This window comes from Poecilia reticulata, chromosome 10 (genome assembly GCF_904066995.2).
Source record: "Poecilia reticulata chromosome 10, P_reticulata-male-v2, whole genome shotgun sequence".
Lineage (NCBI taxonomy): Eukaryota > Metazoa > Chordata > Actinopteri > Cyprinodontiformes > Poeciliidae > Poecilia > Poecilia reticulata.
This window is the reverse complement of record NC_088839.1, coordinates 8,137,113-8,164,256: the sequence shown is the minus strand read 5'-3', so window position 1 is coordinate 8,164,256 and position 27,144 is coordinate 8,137,113. Positions and strand designations below refer to the sequence as shown.

The window sequence follows — 27,144 nt, the reverse complement described above, 5'->3', positions numbered from 1 at the left end:
ATGTGTAAAACAAAATATTTTCTATTCCAATCATCCATGAATACATTTGAGTTACAAGTAAACAGTACACCAAAACAAGGTCCGCCCGCCTTCCCCTAAAGAGCTCTACGCTGCCCTTTAGCAACCAGATAAAAAAACAGAACGAAAATAAACACCACCTTTAACAGTGGGAAAAATCCAAGTGCATGCTGGCAAAGCTCGTCGCCGTCTGAAATCCGGATATTCAAATGTACTGATGATCGGGAGTATGGTAGCAAAATATTACATTATCAAGAAAGAAAGGCTAACATGAAGAGTACTTCTTAAGACATGGTATCAGAAACAAGGTAATCAAACTGCACAACTTCAGAAAGACTAGTAAACAGACCCCTCTTAAAAGTGAGTCCAACGGAGGCAGGAAGAAGTCTCGCCTTTCCATGAGTGTGGTTCGTGTAATCTGGGGGATGAGAGCGCGGGAGGGGGCAAAAAGTGACAGTCCATCTGTTCATACTAATGCCTTTAATCTGCACCCCATGATGACCAATCTGCAGAAAGATTAGCCCACTGCTTTTCATCCCGCTCTGAAGGTCCAGTGTTCAACAGGGTGACACTGATCTGCGACAAGTACCCAGCCGACTCCAGACAGGTTCTCATAAAGACGACACTTGGTGCACGTTGGAACGTTATATCCTTTTTACTGGGAAATGTATAAAAGAACAAAGAAAAGAGAAATCACGTGGGAGGCCAAAGGGAGCTCCTGGACCATGACTGTGTGAGTAGGCTAAAATTTAGTATAAAAACGTTCTTCAGCTTCTCTCCACGTCACAAACCTGCAAGGACAGACAAAAATATCACATGTTAAAACTTAGGTTAGAAGAGGGGAAAAAAATGAAGCCCATTATACAAATTCATTACGTAGTGATATATTTTAAGCATTTACTTCAGATCACTTTGATGATTATTGGTTTAAAGTTCCTCAGAAACTGTGAGTATAACACAAGAACAACCTTTTTTTTAAATACAGAAATGTCAGCTAATCAAAAAATATGTACAGCTGATGCTCAGTCAGGACGACAGGACAGCCTGTAGGCAAGTCAGGGAAACTTTATTAATATAGCACATTTCAGCTGAAGACAACTCAAAGTGCTTATACAAAGAAGTCAAAAATAAACACACTTTAAGAGAAAACACACCAAATAGATAAAGATTAAACAAGTTTAAAAATAAAGCAAAAGCAAAATAAAAAAAGACTAAGAATAAGCAAAAAAAGAAAAAGGATTCTGGGGGATGTAGGCTGAAGAAAAACTTTAGTCGCTCAACCTCTCACAGCGAGCTAAGGTCTCTCTCTCTCTCTCTCTCTCTCAAATAAGATGGAAAATAAAAATAAAAAAATGGCAGGCAGGAATCTGACATTCATGGTTTAATTGTAGTAAACTGTCTGAACGTCACAAAGCAGAGTGGACCAACATTTGGTCACCGCATCATCGCCCACTGTGGAAATTTCACACTGGATTTCAAGCAACGTGGATCCGTTGCCTCTCCACTTCGTCCTCTCCAGATTCTGGGATCTTTATTTCCAAATGAAATTCAAACTTTACTTTAATCTGGATTTTTGGACCACTGAGTAACAAATCCAGTTCTTCTCCTTAACCCATGCTGGTGATGTTTCCGTTTCAAGAATGACTTCACGCATTCTAGCTGTGGCTCATAGTCAACAAAAACAACAAAAATAAACACTTCGCACATGTCGCTGTTTGTGTGTGACTTGCGCTTTTTGAAGGAATAAAATCTCAAAAGACGTTCTGCTGTGCAGAGCGGCGCCTTGTATTTCTGTGCGTTTTGCCCCACCTAGTTGCCGTTTACTTGCGTCGCCGGTGTTCCTCCATGGTCGATCGCTGCCCTCTCTCTGCTACGGTTCTCTCGCTCCTCGTCCTCCTCGTCCCGCTCCTCGTTCCCGCTGTGGTTCTTGCAGTAGAGTCTAAGAACGAAACGGAAGCACAAAAAAAGCTGCGTTTAAAAAACAGAAAAAGGAAAGGACAATACTTCAAGTTTTATTAACTACCATTGAAACGCTGTTTATCATCAGGGATACAATCAAGAGCAGAAGCTGTTAGAACCGTTTTGATCTTATTTTTGCAGCGTCTATTTTTTTTTTTGCTTTACAATAAAATGGAAATAAACATATCTCAGAATCAGATGTGGATGAGGCCAAGTGGTTTTAAAGCTCTAAACCTGTTTCATCTTCACTATGTAAGAAGTAACTATAAATAGTAACTAAAAAACATACAGAGCTACATCAGGAAACGGGAAGACTCACACTGCTACCAGCAATTTACATTTGGTATAAAATACATTCAAGTTGCTTTCAAATCCTTTTTTATTAACTTAGGACACTTATTAAAGTGACAAAGAATTGTTGTAAAACTACCTACAGTGTTTGAATCTGCATTCACAAATTATAGCTGTGCGTCTTTTGAAATCAATTTGTCTTGCATTGATGCAGATTTTGGGAAGATTTTGTGGGGGGTGGGGGGGAACGTGACATCAAGATTCAGTTTATGAAAAAAAAAAGTAATGAGTTTTGCAATAAATAATTTTAGTATTTGGTTTTTTTTAAATTATGCTGACAGAAATAACTCTGCATTCACTAGGAAGTCACCCAGAAATTTCTCTTGATAATTTTACAGAAAATTCAAAAGCAAAACATTCGACGCTTTTGCTGTCACATTAAATGTTGAGCTCACTTGTAAATGCCACGGGCCATGTTTTCTATGTACTTTGCCTTGTCCTGTAGCCCACAGTGGTAGTGGTAGGTCTTCACACAGGCTTTAATTTCACACCCAATAGTAGCACCCAGCTGACTACACAGTGTGCATTTCTGGAAAAACAAAACAAAAGTGAATGCTAAAGTAAGTCAGGCAAAGCAGTCAGCGTCAAACTCAAAAGCCTGATTTTGCATGAATGTTCCCACCATTCTTTTGCCTCTCTTGATTTCCTGGATGACCGTTTTTACGTCAAAGTTGCCAAACTCGGCCCGCGACGTAGTCGTCAGCTGCACCGTCCCCGACGAGAAAAGCTGCAACACATCAGAGATCTTGAGAAATGCGCAGTGAACCCTGACAGCATAGTCTCGTTCCTTGAATTTCTTCAACTATGAACGTCGACGTGTTTTAGAAGGATTTGACATGCTTGACAAAGTAGTGCATAATTGTAAAGAGGAAAGAAAAGGACCTTTACTTATGAATAAAATCTTGAATCATGTCCTTTAAGCTCCCAAACATGCCCAACTACATATTAAACAAGTATGTGAGAAGCAGGGGGGGCTTTATTATATTGCCGTTATTCTTACCTGACTGATTAAAAAATAAGCTTCCAGTCACTAGGTGGCAGCAGTGTTCAAATTAATCAACAGGCTGCCGGTCAAGCCAATAGAAGTAGCTGAGACAGAAACACTGATGTAAACGGAGCTGACGGAGGAGGATACAGTATGTTTTGAAATATCAGGAGAGATGAAGAGGCTCGTGAAAAACAAAGAAAAATGGCGACAGAGGTTAGTAAAGCAATTATGACGGAGTATTACGGCCGAACTACGATCATTTTTTAAAATACAAGAATAAAGTAGTAATTATACGAGAGCAAACTCACATTACAAGAATATCTATACTATCGAAGAATAAAGACGAAAAAGTACGTCTTTAAAAACCTTTTGATAGAATTATCTAGATCTGACGGGAACAGCTCAGCAAGTCCATGTTTTTTTTCTTAGAAGCGGATTCAGACGTTTAAACAATAGTTTCAAAGCTCAAAATAATTTGTAAAATCAATAGATAGATAGATAGATAGATAGATAGATAGATAGATAGATAGATAGATAGATAGATAGATAGATAGATAGATAGATAGATAGATAGATAGATAGATAGATAGATAGATAGGCATCTGTTATGAACAATATTGTTGCAAATTTTGCACAGAAAATGTTAAGGAGCTATAAACCTTTAGAAAAAGAATAAGCTCAAGAAGCTGACAAGTAGCCAGTTTTTGCTGTTTTAAAATGTGTTACTGTATTAAGTCTGGAAATGCACATCACAGGTTTTTATTACTAAATTGAACTTGGAAATTGTTTGAGACACAAAACCATAAAAAGAGACGAAAGACGTGAAAAAAAAAGATAACCCCTATGGGTATGACATAAAATAATTGAGAAACTCCATATTAGACTATCACATAAAGCTCCTATTGGCAGTGTAAGCATATCCTGAGGCTGAACGACCGATCCTACCATGCACTTGTAGTGTGCGGCCACTTTCTTGGAGTTATCCGTATGCAGCACGCCTCTCGTTTCGTTTTCCTCGTCGCCTGCGTGGCAGAAGCCGCAGCGCTGGCCGGCGTCTCCCAGGCTGGCTCGGAGCGGTGACCTGTCCCGCTGAAACACGGCACACCGGTCAAACCGTGAATTGAGCTCACGCGCACCGAAACAAATCGGTTTTCGACCGGTGAGTGCATTTACATGGGAGGAGCTCTCCTCGTCGGCAGCCTGCGAGGAGGAAGTGGAGCGGGTTTCTTCCGACTGGCCGCGGGATGTCACCTTAGCTCGACTTTTCTCGAATCTGCCCCTGCCTCGACTCTGCGGAGGCGACGAGTCCGAGTCGTTGGCCACGCCTTCCTCTTCTGCATCTGCTGAAACATTCCCAATAAAACGCTTAGAATCTAGTAGCTCTGGATAGATTCGACATGTCGCAGAGAGCGAACTCTTGTTCACCTTGGATATCATCCTGAGACGCATCCCGATGTTTGCGACAGTAAACGCTGCGAACACAAAGAAGAGATTAGGTGAAGTGAACCCACCAAAGGAATAACAATCTGCTTAAGTGGCTGCGGGGGGGGGGGGGGGGGGGGGGGGGGGGGGGGGGGTGATAAAATGTTCAGAACTAAACTCACAGATAAATCCCCTGCGACGGGTTCTCTTTGATCTGGGCTTTGTCGTTCACCGCGCAGAAATAGTGATACGTCCTCCGGCACGTCTTGACGTCGCAGCCGATGGTTGCGCCCGGCCGGTGACACGAGGAGCACATCTGAAGAGGAGGGAAGCAGAGATACGGCTGAGGCTCAAAGAGGGACGACTTTAACGAAAGCCAACATCCGACATGTAGCTACAGCAGTTTTGTTTTTCAATAAAAAGTTGTGCTGGGATGAAGTGGTTTTTCAGCCGTGTCGTTATAGATGAATTTCACAAAACTGCAACTTTTCGTGTCACAAGAGTGATCGACAGCCAGTTGTTACTACTGGCGAAAGCGACAAAGACGATGGTATATAGTTTGGGTTTTTTTCGGACTCCACCAGAACGTGTCGACTCCAAAGCTCTTCTGAACAACTGCCAAATATAATTTAACCAAAACCCCACTTATACAGTCGCTCCCACGTATAAAGGTCTTGTTACACCAATGCAGATCTTGCCTTGATCTTTAATGACTTATCATGTGAACAAGTTAATTAAAGTGTGATTTTGAGGTTATTTTTTTATTTAATAGAAACACCGCAATTGCAAAATAGTTTTTTTTTCGACATTAGCAGAATGTAGACAAAGATTTGTAATGGAAATGCAGTTAGTGACGGAAAGTTTAAATAAATAATTTCTCTCCAGAGAAAGCCCACATTCGAATACCAACTATGTTCCTGAAGGGGAATTTGGCTTTAAAGAAAAAGCATCACTGATATCGAACGACATACAAACTGAGTCTGACTTTAGGCATGAAAAAACTGTGAAGTGTCAAGAAGCTAAATATATATTTTTTCCCACCAAGTAAATTCGACTCCACAAGAATGTTAAATCAACTCTTATTGATAACCAAAGGCCAAGGCGAGCTTTTACAAAGAAAATTTCATTGTGGAAAAATAAAAGCAAGACCTCAAGACTCCTTGTTCTGAAAGAAAATAAAAGCATTTCACAGGGAGAAAAAAATGGTATTGGACAAACATCAGAAAGCAAGTCAACATATTGTTATTTTGTTATTCGAGGATTAAATCCAGATTTTGGAGAGGAGAAAAAAGGAATAAGTTGGAGCATAACACTGAGAACACAAAACTTCCAGAACGATCCTGTTTTACACAAAGTTGCTGCTTTGGAATCACTGCAGGAATCAGATAAAGTTGCACCAAGTTTGATGTTGGCTGGTGGCAAAACCTTTCAAAGTGCAGCCTTGAAAAAGACGGTTTGGGTTTGTAATGTTTCTCAGAGTTCAGAGGGTTTTATCTTCATCTTAGAGACTGGCTAGAGACAGGAGAGGATTTCAGCTCAGCCGGTCTGTTCGAGACCCAACAGAACCATCTCGACCCCAGTCACTGAACGCAACATGTTAAATGCTAATAGGCTGGGCTGACAATGCCACTCTTTGGTGTTGATGCTGTAAGTGAAGACGATGAAAACTCAAGTTTAGCCATTTTTCGCATCAGCAGGATGTTTAAAAATAAATTTAGAAAATGAAAAGAGGTGTAAGAAGCTATTTACAAGAAATTGTTGTAGAAGAAAAGACATGTCTGCAGTTCATTTATGGCTGCAGGAGGGCAAGAGAGAGATCAACATGTAACAGGAAGGCAGAAAGTAAAACGTTTTCTTCTTGACCTTAAAATTCTAATTCATACATACTCTGATGATCCCAATTAAATTTAAATACCGGTCATGACTGGTCTCTCAAGGACAATTCAATTTCTTAAAAATCTGAGCGTAAAGGATCAACAATGTCGAGGGCAGTGGCCTCCAAATGTTTTGCAGGTGTTGGATTTATGTAGAAAGGGGCTCAGAACTCACTACACACCTGAACCAAAAAAAAGGGTCTCAAATATTTGTGTTGTTAAAATAAAAAGGCGTCACATTTGAAATATTCTGGGGTTGATTGTTTTCTGTTCGGCAGGTCAGGAAAGTCTATTTTCAGCAACAAGAACGGTGTACAGGTCAGAGGTGCACCGGCTGCAGTTTTCCGGCTGATCAACGATTATTTAAAAAGTCTGAGGATTCGGATTTTGGTTGATTGCATGTTGTTGTTTTTTGGGACGATAAATTGATTTTATCCATTAATTGAATTTTATGTTTACAAAGATTTCATTTTTGAAAAATATTGACTTTATTTTTCATTTTTCACCACTCCTTGGTTTGCTGTAGATCAGACTGAATAACTCAATTTTTCAAAAATGTATTATCCAAAAATTTGAAAAAATGTGAAACATTCACTTAATGATTGGCCGATTTTTACATGTGAAGCTGATCTTATCCACAGATGTTATCAACCTTGACAAAAGTCTAAAAATCAACCACTTTGCTTTTCTTTTCTCCCGTGAGAGAAATCTGACTGACAAACCGGCTGACCAGGGCATGTCTGCACATTTACAGTTAACAACAGTTACCCCATTGTTACCAATTCAGCAACTTTCCTGATAAATTGAGCAACATTTCAGACAAAAAAAAAAAGGTATCGGACAAAATCAGAATCGGTAAGTTAGGCTTTTTAAAAGATCGGTAATCGACAATAATTTGGGATAACTCCTGAAAATAGGGAAACTGTTGTTACTGTAATTGTTGTTTTTTCTCAGGGTTGTAAGGGGGGGTTGGGGTTAATGGAGTTGATTTTCTTTTCTTATACACTCTGTATGCAATAGTGCTGCTCTAAGAGATCTCAATGTCTTGACTGGCAAGGAAAGATAAGTTGAATGCTGGACAATAATTTTACTACCCTTTTTTCCTTTGATATGAGAGCACACTTATGTCCTGTATATTATTGAAAACATTTCTGTAAAACCAATAAAGATAATGTTGGAGAAAAAAAAAAGATCGGTAATCGGCGATCGGCCAGAAAACTGCAATCGGTGCAGCCCTAATAAAAACTGATCGGTGCGTCTCTAGCTCATTCAGGAACTGCAACTCAGCAATTTTTGCATCTTGGTTTTCTCCCCTGGCCCTCACACACAGGAGGGAGCAATGCATCATGCTGTTGGCATGAGTTAAGGAGAGCCACGCCAAAACTTATAAAAACAAATAACATCTGAGTTTTGATGGCTCCAGCAAGCCTCCCCCAACCCCCGAGGTGAACAAATTATCTCTGGACACACATGTTTGTTTTTCTCTCTGATTGGACCCATGAGGTGTCCCCACTGAGCCCTGTGCACAAGTTACTTAAATCTCTGCAGCGCTGATCCATTCTGCCATCAAACAGCAAAAAAAAAAAATAATAATAATAATAATAATCAGGATTCATATGCGTTTTAATAAAGTTAAAGTCCCACACTCTTCAGACTTAAATGTCAAGACTCTGAGTCTTTTCTTGGCTAATTTAAGTATGAACATTTGCTATGAAATTCAACACGCACACAAAAGAAGAAGATGATGATGGATGGAGGAATACGGAAAACTTGAAGCCTGCTTCCAGATAACATCTCTGTGGAGCAGCGATTACCATTATGCAACAGCGAGAAAGTGGGAGCTCACCAGTTTGCTTCCCCTCTTGATCTCCTTTTTTACATCATCGACGGAAAACCCTCCGATGTTTTCGTTGTCGGAGTGTGACGTGACCAGAGCCGAAGAGAAAAGCTGTAGAGAGGAGAAACGGAACATTTCATGTCTTGTCTTTTAAATCTGAAATATTTGTTGGATAGCTTTGGGTTTATTTCTTTTTTTGGAGTAGAAGGACATCCTGGCTTATATTTAGGACGTACAGAGTTAACCATAGAGTCAGTTTCTAACACGAGTCAGACAGAAATAATGGCTCTATTTAGGCTGTAATGTTTATTTCTCTGACATACAGAGTGGGTCGGTGGGAGGGTTTTGGAAAGAAGACGCGCGCGTTTGAGGGACGCGAGGCAGTAAAAGTTGAAAACAAGGAGCTCCTCTCACCATGCACTTGTGGTGGGCTGCCACCTTCTGGCTGTCGGACAGCAGCAGCTGGCCGCACTCCTTGTCCCGGCTGCTCTTGCAGAAGGCACATTTGGGCAGCCGTGCTGCGGCTCCTCTCCTCTGTCCGGACATTGCCAAAGCTTCCGACGCTCCGCAGAGACTCTGATTAAAAAGAAGAGGACAATTAGAAACCCATCAGGGGCGTGAAGGTGGAAACACGAGAACGTCGTCCAATAAGAAGGAAAAAAAAAAAGGATGATGATTAAGAGGAGTTAAGAAATCAATTCTCACTCACTGTGAGATGACACAAATCGCATTACTGCACGTTTCTCTTTTATCCATCTCATTTCAATTCGTCACATTTGGTGGAAGTTTTCATGTGAACGAGACCTTCAATTTCATTCTTTGATTGCAGCACTGTAATGTCAACTGTTTATTGGAGCGGCAACTATCGATCATCTGAGTCGATTAATCAATTATTATGTCGATTTACACAATTTTAGATAATACAATAAATAATCCCAATTCCTTTTGTAAATAAGAAAAATTAAAGCTGAAGTTATTCCTCTTGGCTAAAACATATTTACAGACAACAAATGTGTTTTTATCTTAAATGCAAACTGTATTTGGTTTTTGTGCAGCTTTGACTCAATCACTGCTCTGAATAGGTTGGGAATTTGTACAAAATTGACTTTTTTTTTGAGTCTGTATACTCCAGTTAGCAATTACTCAATTGCTAAATTAGTTGACAATTTATTCAATAATCGATTAATCACAATTAATCATTTCAGTTTTACGTTATATGGGCCAGAACCCAGATTATGGCCCAGATTTTTTTTTTCCCTTTCCACTGCGTGTAATGGCAGCCGGACTATAGATGTTCTCCCAGCCTAGCGAACCTTGGCTAAAATAAACAATTATCTATGTTACATCTTGTATAAATCCTGGGAAAACTCAAAGTACATTTCATTCAAAATTCATAGAAACTGTTAACTTAAAAAAGCTCAACAAAAAGAAATGTTTCAGTTAAACTTGCTATAAAGGGATTGTTAGCAGTGCTAGTAACTATGTCACCAGTGATTTTGTGAAAAACAATTATTTACAAACATAGGATTACGACCCGTCTTGAATAAATGTACTCAAAGGTTTTAACTTCCTAAACTTTTTCTGTGACCATAAACTACTGCTTTAAAAAAATGTATTTATAAGGTTTTGTGGTCATCTTTACCAGCAGTGTCAATAAACGTGGCCGGCGCCGTCAGCAATATTCAGGCTCTTTAGAATAGTTTCCTTTTTTTTAAAAGGTAAATGTCTACAGCCAATCTGTTCAACTGTGACTGCTGTCATTAAATATATAGCTAATCGATTAGCTTGCATGCTGAACACTCCTGTAGGATTTGAAATTTCTTCTCTACTCGGAAAGACAAATAAATCTTTTTTTTTAAATCAGTGTAAAAAGTTATACAAGTATTACAGAATCACAAATAAAACCCTTCAGACAGGAGAAGCGACCCCAGAAACATCCGGGAACTAAACTTTGGCTCAACCGGCAGTTAAATAACTTTGAAATGAAGCGCTGGAGGCAACAACAGAGCCGCTCTGTGTGCGAGAACCACCAAGTTTAGCTCAGCACAGCCTCGGATGGATCAAACGCGGGACGGGACATGATGGCGGATCCGGCTGAAATATGGATGAGCTTCTAACAGCCTGGTGATGTAGACGTTCATCGTCTAAGAGGAGGACATAAAACTTTTCTAATGTGCCGCAGCCAGAGGTCGTCAACGTTTCTGCTGAATTTTAGGAGACACTTTTGTGAATGGAAACACGACTGTAGCCTCCGCGCTGCTACAGAAATGACAACAAAGCGTGGACGGTAAATCGGCAGATGCATGACTCGGGAAGACGCAGGTTACATTTTGGTTTAGTGCCACGGCAGGAACCCCCACATTTCAGAAAATGATGCGACATGCAGCTTGTTTTGCACTCGACATGAGCGTTCTTCCACATTTCATCTGCCTCGTTTCTAAAACCATGCATCCGTGTGGGAGAACTGAAATATGTTTTGGGGGTAGGGGAGCTGAACTGCTGTGTCATACTTGCAGTCTTTACAACATCATCTTCTTAAAGATGCTATACAGTGGTTATTTTCTTTTTTTTTTTAAATCACGCAAAATAACACACCAAACATTCACCGGAACAAGACAAACACAGCTGAGCAATCGAGTAAAGATTTCAACTGGAGGATTTCGCAAAGTAAATCAAGCAAATTCCGATTTGAGCGGACCGGGGGTCGATGACATCACGAGAGGTACAAGAGCCGAGCTGATCAGATGGTTTTAGTGAAAAAAAGACGCCAAACAAAACATCTGATTTGGCCAATTTTAACTAAAATGACTCTGATTTTGATCAGTGACTTAAATAGAAATATTTAAATTTTTTCCTGTTTTTTAAAATAAATCAGCAGCAAATAATAATAGAGAAACAGCATGCATGTTTATTAGTTTAATAAAGAATAAAAACAAATCAGGGTTAAGGAGAAATGTAGCAATCTACCAGTGAAACGTTTCTTGGCGTTTCAGTTATTCTGCTGTTTTGACCTGCTGGTTATGATAGGTTTACACAATACATAGAAAATGAAAATATAAAAACATTAATATGCGTTGGGGGTCCATTGAGGTAGAGATTTTGAACGCAACAGAAAGCGAAACAATTACAAGACTGTCAATGTTTATGCACCAAAATCATATGTCTATTATCTGATTTTTAAATCAAACTAAAAAAAAAATAAGAGCACATAATTGTAGTTGATGTGCTTACGGGCAGAAAATGGTGAGACTTATTAGTTATTATGCATTTAAATAAAGAAAAACAATCTAAATTAAACTGCAGATCAAGTGAAGATAACCCAGATATTGTTTCATGTCCTATTGCATTTAAAAGTGTTTATTTTTCCTCTTCTGTGTTATAGTAGTTTGTTAAGAATACATTTGAATTAATTCATTTCCAGGGCAGACCTACAAGGTTGTTTTTTTTTTTTATATAATTCCAAAAATTGTTAATTGATTTTGGCTTGATCTCTTCTTCTGAAAAAGGAATTTGATTTTATTTTTTTTTAATAAGGAAAAAAATAAGACAAAAATCTAAGTACAAATTGAATGAAATTAATTGTGATCAGCTGCCTTATGTGACGTCACCAGAGACTTGGGTGCTTTGAAGTTTGACTTTTGAATGGTGGCTTTTATCAACCAAATTGGGGCTGGGGGGGGCCAACTGACTCTTACATGTGGTTTTTATGATTTTATGAGTGATAGGCTGCATCTAAAAGGAGGTTGGATGATTTTACAAAAAGTCTGAGTTGTAGCTTAAAAATGTAATATGCGTTACTCCTTTTTATTTTATTATTTTTTAATTAGTGCAGTTAAAAAAAAAAAATTCTCATGCAGAGCATTCACTGCATGAACGCAACACATCAAACCTGCAGATGTGTTGTTAAATTCCGCTGCCGTGATGTCCGGATTCCCCAGAAGAGCCTCAGGAATTTATATTGAAGTGGGGATTAATACGAATCAATTCAATCTGTTCTAGTCCATAAGTAAAAGTAGCATTTTTTTTATATATATATATAAAACAAAACAGCACTGTGCTGCGACGCCTTGATTGAGAGCCATTACAGCCATGATAGCAGGGCCAGGCTTTCACTGCGGCGGCAACAGTAGCGGCGAAAACACGAACACAGCCCCGGGTAAACAACAAATAGTCATCTTTATTTCAGCCTCTGCTCTCTAAAACGTTCCCATGCAACAGTCTTGTAACAAACCGGGGTGTCGTTGAGTAATTGTAGTGAGGAGAAAACGAGGAAAATGAGAAGTGTTCTAAATTTCTCCTCCAAAGTTTTGAATTAAAGGGGGCGTGTGACTCTTTTCTCCAACAAACTACAGCCTTAACTGAAAACTATTTTCTCTGTGAACATTTCCAGCACCCCCGAAATGTTCTCCCAAGGCCTGTATATGATGCAGGAAAATAAAGGTCGGTGGTAGGAAAATGTGTATGTTCGACATTAGTTTCTCCTCTGGAAGTCCCTCCGAAGAAACTGCGTTTATTTCCCTTTAAATGTGGGAAATTATCATGACAGGCGCGGGTCTTTGCGAGCCGTTTCGAAGGCAAAGAGCGCCATACGTGTGGAGTCCGTGTTCAAAGCGAGCAGCTCGGTGTTGTAGCGCCAGCAGCACGGCCTGAGCCGACACCAGGCCACGGAGCACAGAGGATAACATCCAGCCGCGGAGACACAGCTCGCTTCTTACCTGCTGATTTTATCTTATGGCGCTGAGCAGGTACAAAACGTGGGGAAATGTTCCGGACAACGGCGGCGTTTCTTTCCGTCCTTCAGAAGTGATTGTGTGCTTTTTCCCACTAGCATGAAGCTAGCCGCGGCGCAGCACAGCACAATTTCCGGCTCTGCCTTTCAGAATAAAAGTCGAGTATTTTGCGACGCTTTCAAAAAAAAGTGGAGCTGTGTTAAAGGTCGTAATTTAGTTGTGGTAAACAATTACTATTCGTTCTGCTTTTTAAGTCATAAACGGAAAATAGCAAAAACGACACAACACAAGCAGACCAACCAGAGGTGGCTCTGGCTCTGGTTTTCTGTACTTCTCAGGTCTGGATAAATATGGAAAAATGTTTTGATTTATCAAACTATTTTCTCATCTTTAATTTTCTAAAGAACAAAAATCTGTATATTTATATTAATGTTCTGTTTATATTAAATCACATGCTTTATCTTTGATTTGTCTCATCACACCTTATGTTTTACACATCAGCATTCTGTTTTTCCACTGTTTTTCCATGATTGCACACATGCCCCAAAAGTGAACTTTGTCCAACTTTGTGGACTCCAGACATCTTTACATTCAGCTTGACCTGGATCCGTGGTCCTCAAAATGGTTCCTATGAGTGATATGTTAAGTACTTTGGTATACTGCTGTTTTTCAAACTTCTAGGTAAATAAATAAAGAGAGATTTATTGAGTGACTTGATGACCCTAGAGATAAAACTATTATTCAAGCCGTTCACATAATATTTTTCATACGAAAGGTCAAAATGCTGTAATATTTCAACAAAGATCAAGAAAGATGGCTACGGAAAAGTAACATTTCAAAATGAAAATGTGTTGAAACCCAGATTTTTGTTAAGTTTTGTCCGCCAGCTGAACCCAACTGCCCGATCTTGAGCTTCAGTAAATTCTTTAAATCATGGACTTTACTATCTCAAAACAATTATCCTCGCACAGGTTTCGGTTTTTTTCTTGTTTAGCAGTTGACAAATGAACCTGGCAGAACAGCAACTTCAATTCTCTCTGCATCATCATTCAATCAAAATCACACCTATCATTTTTGCTGGGCCACGCCATCAGACCGTATCCGGGAGGAATAGTTTTAATGCTCTGACCACATTGGTTATCTTCCACATAAATGTCTATCGTAAACATTTTCAGACTTAATAAGCAAAGTCTTTGAGACTTCAGGGTCTAATTCAGCATAGAAACCATATGTCGTGGTTCTTTGCTTTATCTGCATGTTGTCAGTAAATCAGCTTGTTTTCTTCACTTTTACATTTTTTAGTAAATTCGGCCTCTGAAGACAGAAATGTAGGCCGATCTTTAAGTTATCAGGCTGCTCTTGTACCAACATACGTTTTTGTCCTAGATGCAGTTTACTTTTAGGTATAAACCTTTCCTTTCTTCTGAAGCTTACAGTTAGGGTGTTTGATATGAAATATATAAATAAATTATAATGAATGTAAATCGCTTTGATTTTAAGAACCCAACCAGCTTCTTGTATTTTCTAATGTTGACTCATTTTTAAGCATTACTTCAGTCACTGGAACCTCTTTTTCTTCTTCTTTTTATGCTTAGAGTTGGCTGGAAAGAAATTGAAGAAATAATTTTTTTTTGTTTTCTCCAACGAATTACTTTTTTTAAAGGTCTTTTTCTGTGTCTCTCGCTCCTCTTTCTCGCTCTGTGAGTAAATGTCCCTCGTCTAACTTCCCCGGCACGTTTGCTCGTTGAACCCCAGTAGCACTTGCGGCAGCCAACGTGTCGTGGCTCCTTCTCCGAGGAATTTTCAAATCCTTCCCATTGTTTAAGCTGACAGGACATCTGCTCAGGACTCGTTTCCTGTCAGTCAAGCAGTCACAGCAGCTTGTTAGTTGACAAGCACTCTCTTTCTGCTGCATAGGCAGTTAATGTTTTTTTTTCATGAGAAGTAAAGGATTTCTAGGTTTAGGTTTATTTTTCAAAATGCTTCATTATTTATTCATTTATTGTTTTTTGTGCTATTTTTGCATCAAAAATAATGACAATCTGTTCATGCATGCTAAACTAAGTCTGTGTATATGTAGCTGTCTTGACATATTTTCTTCCATATGGATGATTCTCAAATGATTCTTGTGTTCGTTCCTTCTTAGTTATATAAGAAAACGCAGATCGCGTCTATATGTTAGCGCTTTCCAATATATAGTAGATGGAGTGCATCCATGAAACATAATATCAGATTATATATTTAATTGACTCTACCAGTGAAATCGTCAACATTAAAATATGAGTTATTAAGTATTTTATGTAAACTGTATGTATACTAGAGGTTGTGAGAGTCCTTGTGTAACACATTTCCTTTGAATTACTGGAATTGTTTGGTTCAGTCTAGTTTTGACAGCACTTTTAATTTCGCCTATAGGTTTTATTTGCAACTACGTGCAGATTAAAGTGTATAAGTTTTTTGCAATTCATGATTGGATTAGGACGCAGGAGCTTTATTTAGTCGGTCAAGCTCTCTGCTAAATAATAAATTGTAACAATAATTCATGCAGCTACAAGACTGTTTGCAAAGTTGCACAGCACGTGAGATATTGATGTGATGAGATGTCGCCAAAGAGCCCAAGAATAAGAACCAATATTTTCAGCTGCAGTATTAAAAAAAAAAAAAAACCTCTGTTGGTTTTTTTATTTTTGGGCATGTAAAAAGTTTTGAGTAATTTTAAGTTAGATATTTTTCTGTTTGTTTTTGATTATTTTTTCAGGAAGTTCCTTGTACAGTCTATAAATGAAGGCATCATGTAACAACATGCAGCAAATAAATAAATACTTTAAATTGTGTGTTTGTCTGCCATGTGTAATAAATTAGTAAATAGTTGTAATTAATCTGTTAGTTTCAATGAATTCAAATTTATGTATTTATTTGTTGCTTGACTCATTTTAATTTTAAGATTTTATTTTTCAAGTTTATCTACTGACTTGCCTAATGTTTAAGAAATAGATTATTTTAACTGTATATATTTTTTGCTTGCTTGATTTGTATTAATTATCTTTGCTAAATGCCTTAAACAAATTAATATGGTTACTTTTTGACTCCAATGACTCCAATTTCTTTAATAGTTTCTTTATCTTTATTTTAAACCTTTAGTTTAATGGTATGAAATAGCCCCAGGTCATGTAGGGGTTTTTTTCTTTACACAAATCAGATGCGCTTAATTGTCTTCGCAGGGCAGCCCGTCAGAAGGGCTTCCATTGATGACTTTGCGCTTCCGTCCTCCACGAAAAAAAAAGCGTGAGCCGTAAAACAGGCGCACCCCGCAGTAAAGAGGGCGTCTCATTGAGTTGTGCCGCGGACACGCTGATTGGCTGACGCTGATGATCGTCACTTTCTACCGAACAAGCAGAGCGCAACATACCCGCCCAGTGTCCCCGGGATGAGAGAGGACGGCTGTTTCGCTAGAAAAAGAACAGGGAAATGAAGTTGTCAGACAGGCTAGCCCAGCAGCTCTCCTCGTTGTTCAACTCGGCCCCTTTCAAGTTCAGAAGGCAGCTTTAGATGACAAAATCAGCGCTATGACTGTCAGTTAGCGAATGTCACTCAGCTACGGGTCTATCAGATAACGTCCCCTACAGTTTAGAGTAGCGATACACAGTAAAGAAAGTGGAGGCAACTTGCTATCTCGCTAACTAACCTCTAGCAGTCGAGTGTCTTTCGGTTTCAGGGCGACACCGCATTTGGTGAGTTTTGATGGCTTGAAATTTATATTTATTGTATTTCTGTGAGGTTTCTTTATAACTTTTAAACGTGTTTTTGTCGTTAGTTCGGCCGGTCTTCGGTGTTGCTAACTAGGTCAGAAGCTAGCTGTACTTTCCTGATGGACCGAATGTAACGTTGACATTTTAACGTCATTTTAGCCGTAACATCCTCCTTGACGTTGCTTTGAAAGTTAGCGTTTTTCACTCGCCTGGCATATCACTGTATAGCCATTGTACACAAAACATTAACGTATATAATATTTGGGACAAAAGGAGCAAACTATCTTTAAAAAAGTTTAAAGTTATACAAGTTTACCAGTGTTGTGATATTTTTCAGAGCTAACTTTAGCCACGGACGGATTATGAAACAACTGGCTCCAGGGGCAACAAGGTGCCCACAAGCCCCCCTTCTCTCTCACACACACACACACACACACACACACACACACACACACTCACACACTTTATTCAATTGCATTTTAGCGCCACGTTACTTATTTTTATTTCTTATAACCTCTTAGTTATGTAGGATTTCCTATTTGACCATGTGACCTGTTGTAGTTGTTTGATGTGGGTCATTTTACTGCTTTGCTATTTTAAACAGCTGTAATTTTTACCATTTCTGGCTATGCACAAAGGTCCTTTTTGAAAGTTTTCAAAAGGGCAGCAATTAATAACATTAGGGTGGCTCAATAAACCCAAAAGACAAGGCAGAATTAAAATTTTATGATGCTGTTGTATATAGAGGTCGATATGCAAAGTTCATATAAATAAAACTACTCAAGTATAAATAAATATAAAAGCACAAATATATTAACCATTTCAAGTTTAACCTCGTTCTGTCTTGTCTTGCATTCATAATTTTGATGTACATTAAATATGTTTATGCATAAAGGGCTTGCCAGCAAATTTGTAGGGGTGGCCACTGTTTCCCTTTGTTGCCACTGCCTTTGAAATTGATCTTTCTTCCAAGGGACAGTGTGTTCTAACAATTTTTGTATTCCTTCCAGCCCGGTAATCCTTTTGTTCCTGCTCTGATAACGTAAAAAAAATCCTGTCATCTTTTGTAGTAGACTACCGTAACTGCATTAAATTTCCGTAGAGTTACTTTTGTTAAGAACAGAAGCTATAATCTGTCATATTTCATAAGTTTAAACGGGCACAATATCCAACACAAAGTCTTCAAAATGAAGTATGCACTTAAATAAAATTATGTGTTAGATTCTGGCATCTTCCTTCCTATCTTCATGATGAATACCAATATTTGGCTAATTCTCGATTACATACTTGGGGTTCCAACTCGTTTATTTTTAGTTGTTTTGTACCTCTGTTTTTATGTTTGTCTCATTATGGCAGTTCTAAAAATTGTATTGCTTCTCTTTAAGCCATTCCCCATGGCACTAATCTGTCAAGCTGTCATTTGTTTTTGCTTTTTTGGATTGATTTGATCACGTAGGAAATTTGTGTCTCCCTATTTTACATTGTGGCTTGGTTATTTCAGGTTTCCATGTGTTTGCATGTAACTAAAGTATGAGCGCCTCCAGAGGTCATGAGGTATTGAGCTTGTAACTTTAGTTGTGCTGCAGCTGAGAGACTACAGCCGTATTCTACAAGAACATAGACGTAGAAACATGTGCGTCACATGATGTTTGTGAACCCTTAAAAAGTCTTAAATTCATGTATCCGAAAACAGTCAAGGCCTTAAATTCATTTAAAAATTAGTTGATCTTAAATACATTAATCACAGGTCTTATATGTTCTCTTGACAGGACTATTTAATTTAAAAATTTTCTGTTTCATTTTTTTTTTCTTGCTCAACTTTTCTGTCAGGCAAAAGTTTGAGTCACACGCAGACATCCTCATTGCGTTCTGTGACTCACTGCTAACATCGCCTTGCTACCTAGCTAGCTTTTTGGTATCCATCATGGGAAAGTGCACATTTATCAGCAGTTGGCTGGACTGAGTTTGTACATTTCCTTGGAGGTATAGCTCTTAAATTCCATTCATAATGGTCTTAAAAAGGTCTTACATTTGTGTTGAAGAAAACTGCAGAAACCGTGTGTCATATTTAAACGATGTGAACATTTGTAGTTATCAATATTCAATGTGTACTTCCCTACTGTTTCAACTTTGAAATAAAAAAAAAAGCGACGTCAGCAACCTCGTTCAGTTAAACACAACACAGTCCTGCGCTGCATCAACGTCACATGACCAAACAAATATGGCCAACCTCATCCACCTCCCGAAACGCATACGAAAACGACAATAGGATGAACATTGGTTATCAATATTACCCCGGTTTTACTCGTGTCATTGCCGTTATGTCGTTCGTCCCTAATTATTACAATGTTTTATTCCTGCAGTGATTTATTTTTTAGGATTGGATTACCTGTCTTCAGTCATGCCTTTTCCTTTCGGGAAGTCCCAGAAGAACCCAGCTGAAATAGTCAGGAGTTTGAAGGAGAATGTTGCACACATGGAGAAGCTGGATGCTGCAGACAGCAAAAAGTGTGAAAAGGTTTGAGACATTCTTGTTGTTTTGATTTAGCTTGTTTATACTGTTTATTTATAAAAAAAAAAAAAATTACATTGTTAATTTGCATTACACGACCCAATTATCCTCCTTGTTTCAAGGTTGCGGAAGAAGTGTCCAAAAACCTTGCTTCCCTGAAGGAGGTGCTGAGTGGGACAGGGGACAAGGAGCCTCAAACCGAAGCAGTGGCCCAGCTGGCGCAAGAATTATACAACACCAACCTTCTCATCGCACTCATCGCAAACTTGCAGAAGATTGATTTCGAGGTAGGGGAGCGTGGGGGTTTGGAGGGGGGGGGTGGGAACCAACTTATTACCTCTTTCAAGTTAGCTTTGCAGAGACCTGAAACGATCAGAGTCTGCGCTCCTGTTCATATCCGAACGCCGCATGTTGAGCTGAGTCATTTTATTGCAGGGCAAGAAGGATGTGGTCCATTTGTTCAGCAATATCGTGAGACGTCAGATTGGCAGCCGCACACCCACCGTCGAATACATCTCCACACACCCAGAAATCCTCTTCATGCTTCTGAAAGGGTGAGTCCTTGATGCTCTTACGTGATTTGTGCTTAAACATCCATGCATTAAGGTTAAAAAATAAATAATAAAACGAGAAACCAAACTGGTTCCTTTCATGTGTTTGTATTTTGTATTTTTTCTGATCTCCTTACACATGTGGTAGGTTGCACTTCCGCGCACTGTATGAGTTTCGACAGCTCCCAGAAGAACAAGCAGGAACTCGCTGCGCTCACCTATGTGGTTTCATATGCTGATGGAGAGATAGAAGAGCGCTGGTTTTACAGCTCTTGAGAAAGAAAAAAAAAGCCCCACCATGCTCTCTGCTGTAGAGAACCAAATTCAGTCTTAGCTGCTCTGAACTGGGGTCGTCTCAGGCAACTTTCAGCAGATCAAACACCATCCCAGGCAGCTGAGTGATGGATTGTTATCATTATTTTTTTGCACGTTTTTGAACCTGAACTCTTAAAATGTCATGTTGACAAAGAAGACCTTTTAGCGTAATTGTTGGGAGGGCAGACTTGAAACGTTGACATTTAACGCCGATGCGGTAAATTATTTCGCCACTCATGTACTCTCCTCTCTGCGTGGTTGCCTGTGTGTTTTTTTGTTTGTTTTTTTTTTTGGCCAGCTACCCAGTAAGCTCCAAATTAGCAACCTCGCTGTGAAAGAAGAGCCACAGATACAATTTTGTTGTTGGATCAAAAGCGTTTCAAGGGCCTGAGCGCTTGTTGTTTGTTTCATCTGCAGCGGGGTCTCGTCTAATTGCTCGGGCTCTGAGTTTTGTGTGTGACTGCGCTCGCAGCTACGCTGACATGTGTTAACCTGTGTAGATACGAGAGCCCAGAAGTGGCTCTGAACTGCGGCATGATGTTGAGAGAGTGTCTGCGTCACGAGCCGCTGGCCAGGACGGTGCTCTTCTCCGAGGATTTCTTCTGCTTCTTCCATTACGTGGAGCTCTCCACCTTCGACATCGCCTCGGACGCCTTCGCCTCTTTCAAGGTACGCCGTTTCTATTTTTAACTGCCGAACTACGCCCAATCATTTCTGACTAATTGGTCCTCCATTACAATTTTTAGTTTTTTGTCCTTGTTAGGATCTACTCACAAGACACAAGATGATGTGTGCGGATTTTCTGGAGAACAACTATGACAGGGTGAGTGTTTTTTTTTTTTGTTTTTTTTCTAGTCTGAACTTCTCCATTAGTCAAATGTTGCCTATTTTGTGCTCAACCAGCTTTTAAAATTTCCACCAGGTGTTCACAGAGTACGAAAAACTGCTGCATTCTGACAACTACGTCACCAAGCGGCAGTCTTTAAAGGTTCACATACATATTCTGTTTGAGTCGCACTTTGATTTGAGCGTACATTTTTGCTTTACTGGATTTATTCACTGCTTGTCCAGCTCCTCGGGGAACTCCTGCTGGATAGACATAACTTCACTGTCATGACGAATTACATCAGTCGAGCAGAGAACTTGAAGCTGATGATGAACCTCCTGCGAGACAACAGCCGCAACATCCAGTTCGAAGCATTCCACGTCTTTAAGGTGTGCATGTCAAATACGTCCCGAGATTCTCACAGCATGATGAGGTTGAAAATGCCACAGTTTCACTGTATGGACACAAAAAAGGTCTAAAAACACAATCTAAATGTTTATATTTTAAAGTAAAACGTCAAGAATGAGTCTATGCTTCAAACAGCAAGAGAAAACTCAGGTGATTTCTCTGGCATCTGAACCAAGTCTCTTTAAAAAGTCTTAAAATCATGTAGGTGGAGTTAAGACCTTAAAATGTCTTAAGTTCTTTTGAAAAACGATGTAAGTTGGTCTTAAATACATTAATCCTAGGTCTTAAATTTTGCCATGACAGGACTATTTAATCTTGCATGAGTGGTATATTTTATTTATTTTTTTCTCATGGGAGTTTTCTATCAGGCAAAAGTCTGAGTCGCACTCTGACATTTTCATTGCGTTCTGAGACTCAGGCAGTTGAGAGAAGAAAGACATTGCATTTTTGGCTGAAATGACTAAATTGTTACCATAGAAATGGCCTGAAAACTTTTAACATTCTTGCTTTTTTCCCTCTTAGAATTTTTGTCAGTGCTTTTAAATAAAATATACATTGCATTTTTTTGTATCAAGAAGAGGTTAATATCAGGAAAATATTTAATTATTATGGTACATGAAGCTTCAGCATGTAGCTTTAATAAAGTTTTTTTTTTTTACGTAATTGTTGAAACAGTCCCTATGTCGTAACAGTATTGTATGAGATGGATAATCTATGAAAATTTTTTTAGCTCCTTTGTCTCTTAGTACAAGAACATGAGGTTGATTGACAGCACTAAGACCTGCCTCCTGGCTCTGATTGGTTGCTTTTGGTTGGCACTGGTGCATTTCTTCAGAAGACCATCGTAGCTCAGGGAAGAGGTGAAGGAGATCGATCTGTTCACAGATTATCTGCCTCATAACAAACTGTCACACCATGATGACAGTTTTAATAAATGTATAAAAAAAAAAACATGTTTTATAAAAGTTGCAAACTGCAGCTTCAAGTGGAAGCTGCAGTTTGCTAACCAGCAATGCAGCACTGCGATTAACCAGCATTTTCCCGACACGTCTCCATTTTTACCATCATGCAGTGCGCAGAACACACCATCTTTGCGATTGCAATATTACAAACTTTGAGAGAGTAATTCAATATGTTGTGCTGTCTTATTGTCAAATTATTGTGTAGAAATGCTGAATTGTACTTGATAATTCACATTATTGTCAAGTGAAGATTCTCCTACCACCCTATTGTCCAGTTGGGACAAAATCATTCCCCGTTTTTATGCTAATAAATATTACCCTTTTGGTTCACATAGAAGCTGTGTGCATTTATATGTAAAATGTATTGTGTGTTTTTTTTTTTTTTCTTAAGGTTTTTGTTGCAAACCCAAACAAGACGCAGCCAGTACTCGACATCCTGCTGAAGAACCAGGCCAAGCTGGTGGAGTTCCTGAGCCACTTCCAGACGGACCGGTCCGAAGACGAGCAGTTCTGTGACGAGAAGAACTACCTGATCAAGCAGATCCGAGACCTGAAGAGACCGACCGTGTCCGAGGAGTCTTAGAGCCTCTCCGACGCATTCCTCTCCGGCTGTAGCGTTGTAGGGGTGGTGTCCGGAGCCGCCGGAGGGCTGAGTGAGTCGAAGGTGAAAAAACACAAGCCTTTTTAAGAATATAATTTCAAATAGAAAAACATAGGAAAAGATGATTGGATTTCTCATTTTTCTGGTTTAGCGTGAATACGGAGGTGATTCCATGCGTCACCCGTGTGGGAAAAGAACTGTTATTTAAACCACAGTGCTTCTTAATTTAGTGTCAGTGGATTGCATTTACTCTGCTTGTGCAATGTTGGATCTCAAACTGTTACTCCTTCGCGTTGATTGTTGCTAAAAACTTCCCAACATTTCCACAGGCTCTAGAGATGTTCTCATAAAGCGGATTACCTTAACTTGTCTATATTATAAAGATTGAAATGCTGAGAGGTAAAATATATTATTTTTCTAATGTAACTGCTTCCTCTAAGAGATCCAGTTTGCTTTATTATTTGCATTATTGTACATTTTCTGTGTGGGAGTTAAATGATCTTTCTGAAACGCGGCCGTGGCAGAGTGGCATGTGTCTCTCTTTGTTGGCAGGGTCGGCAGCCAGGGTCTTTGGTTGCGTTTGCGCGTCTGGCAGCAGTCGGACGTGAATCCAGCAGTGCTGTATTTGTCTATGCTGGGAGCACAAGTCAAAAGCGGCGAGGAATCGATCAAATCTGTTGCGGATTTTTTTTTTTCATTTTATTTTTATTTTTTTATTATTCTGAGGTTACGTCTGGCAATGCTTACATGACTGAAATAGAAACAAAAAATCAGATAACGCTGCAGGGTTCTCAGCCAGACAATTGATCTCACAGAAAGCGCTCCGTGTCATTTCCACGTGCAGAATACTCATAGTACTATATTAATAAAGCTTAATAACTAATAACAGCTGTTTGCATGGTAATGGGTGCACTTCTGGATGCAGCCCCAACTGGACAAACATTTTTTTTTTTTTTTACTTTTTGTTTATCTAAATATGTTTAGAGATGCATCGATTAGAGTCTGGTGGCCAGTTTCCACTCACCTATTTCATGAAGCCATTTCTTTTCTGGAATATTATTTCAAAATGAATAACATCAGTGTCCAACTTTATACTTCAGAAGAAAATACATATTTGCTGTTATCTAGTGTATTGTTAAGCCATTGATTTATTTATTGCCTTAAGCAGCCTTTCAGTGATCACTCGTTAATTATTTATTTTAGAACCAGAGGTGACGTCACACTGTGTGAGGGAGTGAGATGTTGGTGTTGCACAGCTCTGCAGTTGAGCAGGACTTTAATGTCATTTCCAACCAAAGACAAAATGATTACAGGTGACGTTTGAAACTCTTTGGATGACCACAGTTAGCGTTGCTAACTGCGGTCTCTGTGTGTATTCCTACGGTCAGTAAAACTTTACCTTAACTCCAATATTCCCAAAGACTTGCATTCCATTTCCAGCCCGGTCCATGACTAATGGAGTTAGATTAAACAGAGCCTTCCTGTTAATTAATCGTTTATACAACTCCGTGGTGTCACAGCTGACACGTGTCTCTATAAAATACCGTTCTTTCTGGAACCGCTTTTCTTCCGTCTACTGATGGCGTGTTTAAATTCTTTTGATTCAGTAACAATATCCAGCGAACTCATATGTGATGTGTTCACTGATCACAGACTTTACAAAACTGGTGCAGCCTAAAATCAACTAATTTGGGCCACCAATTACTGTCTCAGTGTATTTCTGCTCATAGTGAATACTTTAAATAGACTTTTCTGAAGTTATGATAATACTGCGGTAGGTCAGATGTCACGACATAGTAAAATTAGGACAGTTTGCTGAAGGACAGTTTGAAGAACGTAGCCTGACTCAGCCTTTGGGCGGCATTGGGGGACCAGTGCTGGTTTTGCCGCTGATGTGCATTAAATATCCTGCTAGAGCGATTCATCTTACACCTTGTCTCCTTGCCGTTAAAAATCTGAAAGTCAAGAAATCATCATTTGAAAATGGTCATGTACCACCTTACTAGAACATTTTAAGCAGACAATACATGTATGTAATCACTTTTGTGCCGCTTTAATTTCTCAGTGGAAAAGAAAGTTTTTGACATTTCTCTGGTTGGTGTAGCTCATGTTAATTCATAATGAATTGCATTGTGCCGCCGTGTGATGAATGGTGCCTTATTTAAAAGACGTGTAACTGATAGTAAAGGTTGCGCAAGACTCTAGACCTCTGATCATGCTTACAAGCCAAAGTCACAATGACAGGAGATGTCGTTTTGTAATTTTCTGAAAGTAATGCAGAAATCTCTTTTAAAGAATAATTTGTAACTCCCCAACGTGAAGCACAATTCTGTTAACATGCATGGGGGGGACGGGGGGAAGCCAAAATGTTTAGTGAGATTAAATTTACATCCCCAGGAGTTTAAACATCTTGTGTTTAGGAGTACTAAAACTGGCTTCTAACAAAAGTAAAGACTTCGATTTAACTTATATTTTAAACACATCTTTGTTTTATCTGCCGATTATGTAAATATGAAATCCTTAAGTTTTTTTTTTTTTTTTTAGATTTAAGTCCAGGCATGACATGCACTTTGAAGAAGAAAGGGGTGTGTTGTTCACAGCTATTCTCACCAGGGGGAGCTGTAGGCAACAGCTGGGCACCTTGCTTAAAGTTGTACAAGCGCAGCATTTCAAGTTTCTGGAACCCTACCTCTGTTAGGGAGATAACACAGGACTGTGTGAACGTCTCTCTCCTCTTTATATTTTGCTGATGAACTGAAGCATGCAAAAACAGGAATGGAAGTGCAACAGATGAGGCAAAATCAGAGTTTGTTTTATTCTAATGTGGGTTAAAGTTAATCTATGCCATGACTAACTGAGCTCTTACTGGTAAGCCCCCTTGTTATTTCTTCATGAATACACCTGTAACTGTTGAGTTCCTCTTCTGTGTCAGGAGCGCCCCACTTCGATTGATATTAAAAAACAATTACCTGAAAATCAGATAAATTATCTGACAGATTGGCCTGAACTTAATACGTTTTTTTTTTGTTTTTTTTATGTTTGAAGAGTTCAGAGGTGATTATTGGGTTAGGAAAAGTGACGGATCTTTTTCTAAAAATGGTCAGACAAAAACAAAAGACTGAAAAGTTGTAAGAACCTTCGAAAGCCTGGAGAGCCGATCCTTGGACCCACTTTAAAGGATGTGAGTCTTTGAAACCAAATTCCAACACATGGCTCAAGACTTTTGCACAGTCCTGTACATCTCTGGTAATTCCGTGTATACATCAAATTGAATTATTAAAGATCAATATTATACATTCTTTGATTTATTTTATTTTATTTTATTTTTTTTAGTTTCCTTTTTCTTGTGCTTATTAGTTTTTCATTATTTTGCTACCTTCTCTTTTTCACCCCTTACTTTTTCCACACTGGATATTTTATTTACCATGGGAGCAAATTAAGTGTACATAACATCACAAAGGATAACTGAAGTGTGAACGCATTTATGAAAATAAAGTGTTTTGGCGACTTGTGTTGTGTTGCGTGGATTTTTCTATGCTTATGTTCACAACCGGCGGAACAAAAACCTAGAATCAGTATTTGAGAAGAATGTTCACTCATTTCTTTGACCATGTACCAAAAAGAAACCACAAATATGATTACAAAGGTATAACCGCTGAAGAGACTAACTTTGTACCTCAAAATTAAGGTTTTGATTAATACTGCATCTTTTTGTCAGATTAAGTATTGGCATCATAACTCGATAAACTTCACAATGATTTCTTAGCTGCCCTTCATCTGGGTTTTCTTACAGTTTAACGTCTTTACAGTGGGCTTCACTACTGAAAAAGTGATTTTTAGAAAATGTATCTGCTTAAATTTGGAGTTCAAAGTGTCACAGCCAGGCTTGTTTGGAAACTGGCGAATCTAGAAATCATTCTTTCCATCTAGAGAGCATCACGAAGCTCCGGGACTCCAGGGAACTAAAGCCGTTATCCACAAATAGAGAAAACCTGGAACACTGACGAACCTTTTCATCAAAATCGCTCCAAGAGGGCATCA

General features: G+C 39.0%; 2 protein-coding genes across 4 annotated transcripts; one reads left to right on the top strand and one right to left on the bottom strand.

The window, feature by feature from the left end:
* On the bottom strand, window positions 1-13,311 carry phf6 (PHD finger protein 6). Of its 2 annotated transcripts, none has more exons than XM_008419709.3 (11): window positions 13,165-13,311; window positions 8,864-9,025; window positions 8,459-8,560; window positions 4,921-5,054; window positions 4,742-4,788; window positions 4,490-4,659; window positions 4,262-4,405; window positions 2,951-3,055; window positions 2,724-2,857; window positions 1,828-1,957; window positions 1-809 (listed from the first exon to the last, which is right to left on the bottom strand). In XM_008419709.3, exons 2-10 carry the CDS (start codon window positions 8,993-8,995, stop codon window positions 1,828-1,830), a joined length of 1,098 nt encoding a protein of 365 aa, XP_008417931.1. In that variant the 5' UTR covers window positions 8,996-9,025; window positions 13,165-13,311; the 3' UTR covers window positions 1-809. The 2 variants fall into 2 exon arrangements, with proteins under 2 accessions (XP_008417931.1, XP_008417933.1); XM_008419711.3 differs by having other exon boundaries at window positions 4,490-4,656.
* Window positions 13,312-16,499: 3,188 nt separating this feature from the next.
* On the top strand, window positions 16,500-26,610 carry cab39l1 (calcium binding protein 39, like 1). Of its 2 annotated transcripts, none has more exons than XM_081611688.1 (9): window positions 16,500-16,910; window positions 19,307-19,446; window positions 19,563-19,727; window positions 19,876-19,994; window positions 20,807-20,975; window positions 21,070-21,129; window positions 21,229-21,294; window positions 21,378-21,521; window positions 22,894-26,610. In XM_081611688.1, the coding sequence occupies exons 2-9, from the start codon at window positions 19,330-19,332 to the stop codon at window positions 23,083-23,085; spliced, it is 1,032 nt and encodes a 343-aa protein (XP_081467814.1). In that variant the 5' UTR covers window positions 16,500-16,910; window positions 19,307-19,329; the 3' UTR covers window positions 23,086-26,610. The 2 variants fall into 2 exon arrangements, with proteins under 2 accessions (XP_081467814.1, XP_081467812.1); XM_081611686.1 differs by having other exon boundaries at window positions 19,292-19,446.
* The last annotated feature ends 534 nt before the right edge of the window (window positions 26,611-27,144 follow it).

Excerpts from the sequence above, each read along its gene's own strand:
- phf6 (XM_008419709.3), bottom strand. The coding sequence starts at position 8,995 with ATGTCCGGACAGAGGAGAGGAGCCGCAGCACGGCTGCCCAAATGTGCC. Across the intron at positions 4,789-4,920 it reads CCGTCGCAGGGGATTTATCT|CGTTTACTGTCGCAAACATC; the intron begins GTGAGTTTAGTT and ends TTGTGTTCGCAG. Across the intron at positions 1,958-2,723 it reads ATGGCCCGTGGCATTTACAA|ACTCTACTGCAAGAACCACA; the intron begins GTGAGCTCAACA and ends TTTCGTTCTTAG.
- cab39l1 (XM_081611688.1), top strand. The coding sequence starts at position 19,330 with ATGCCTTTTCCTTTCGGGAAGTCCCAGAAGAACCCAGCTGAAATAGTC. Across the intron at positions 19,447-19,562 it reads ACAGCAAAAAGTGTGAAAAG|GTTGCGGAAGAAGTGTCCAA; the intron begins GTTTGAGACATT and ends CCTTGTTTCAAG. Across the intron at positions 19,728-19,875 it reads TGCAGAAGATTGATTTCGAG|GGCAAGAAGGATGTGGTCCA; the intron begins GTAGGGGAGCGT and ends ATTTTATTGCAG.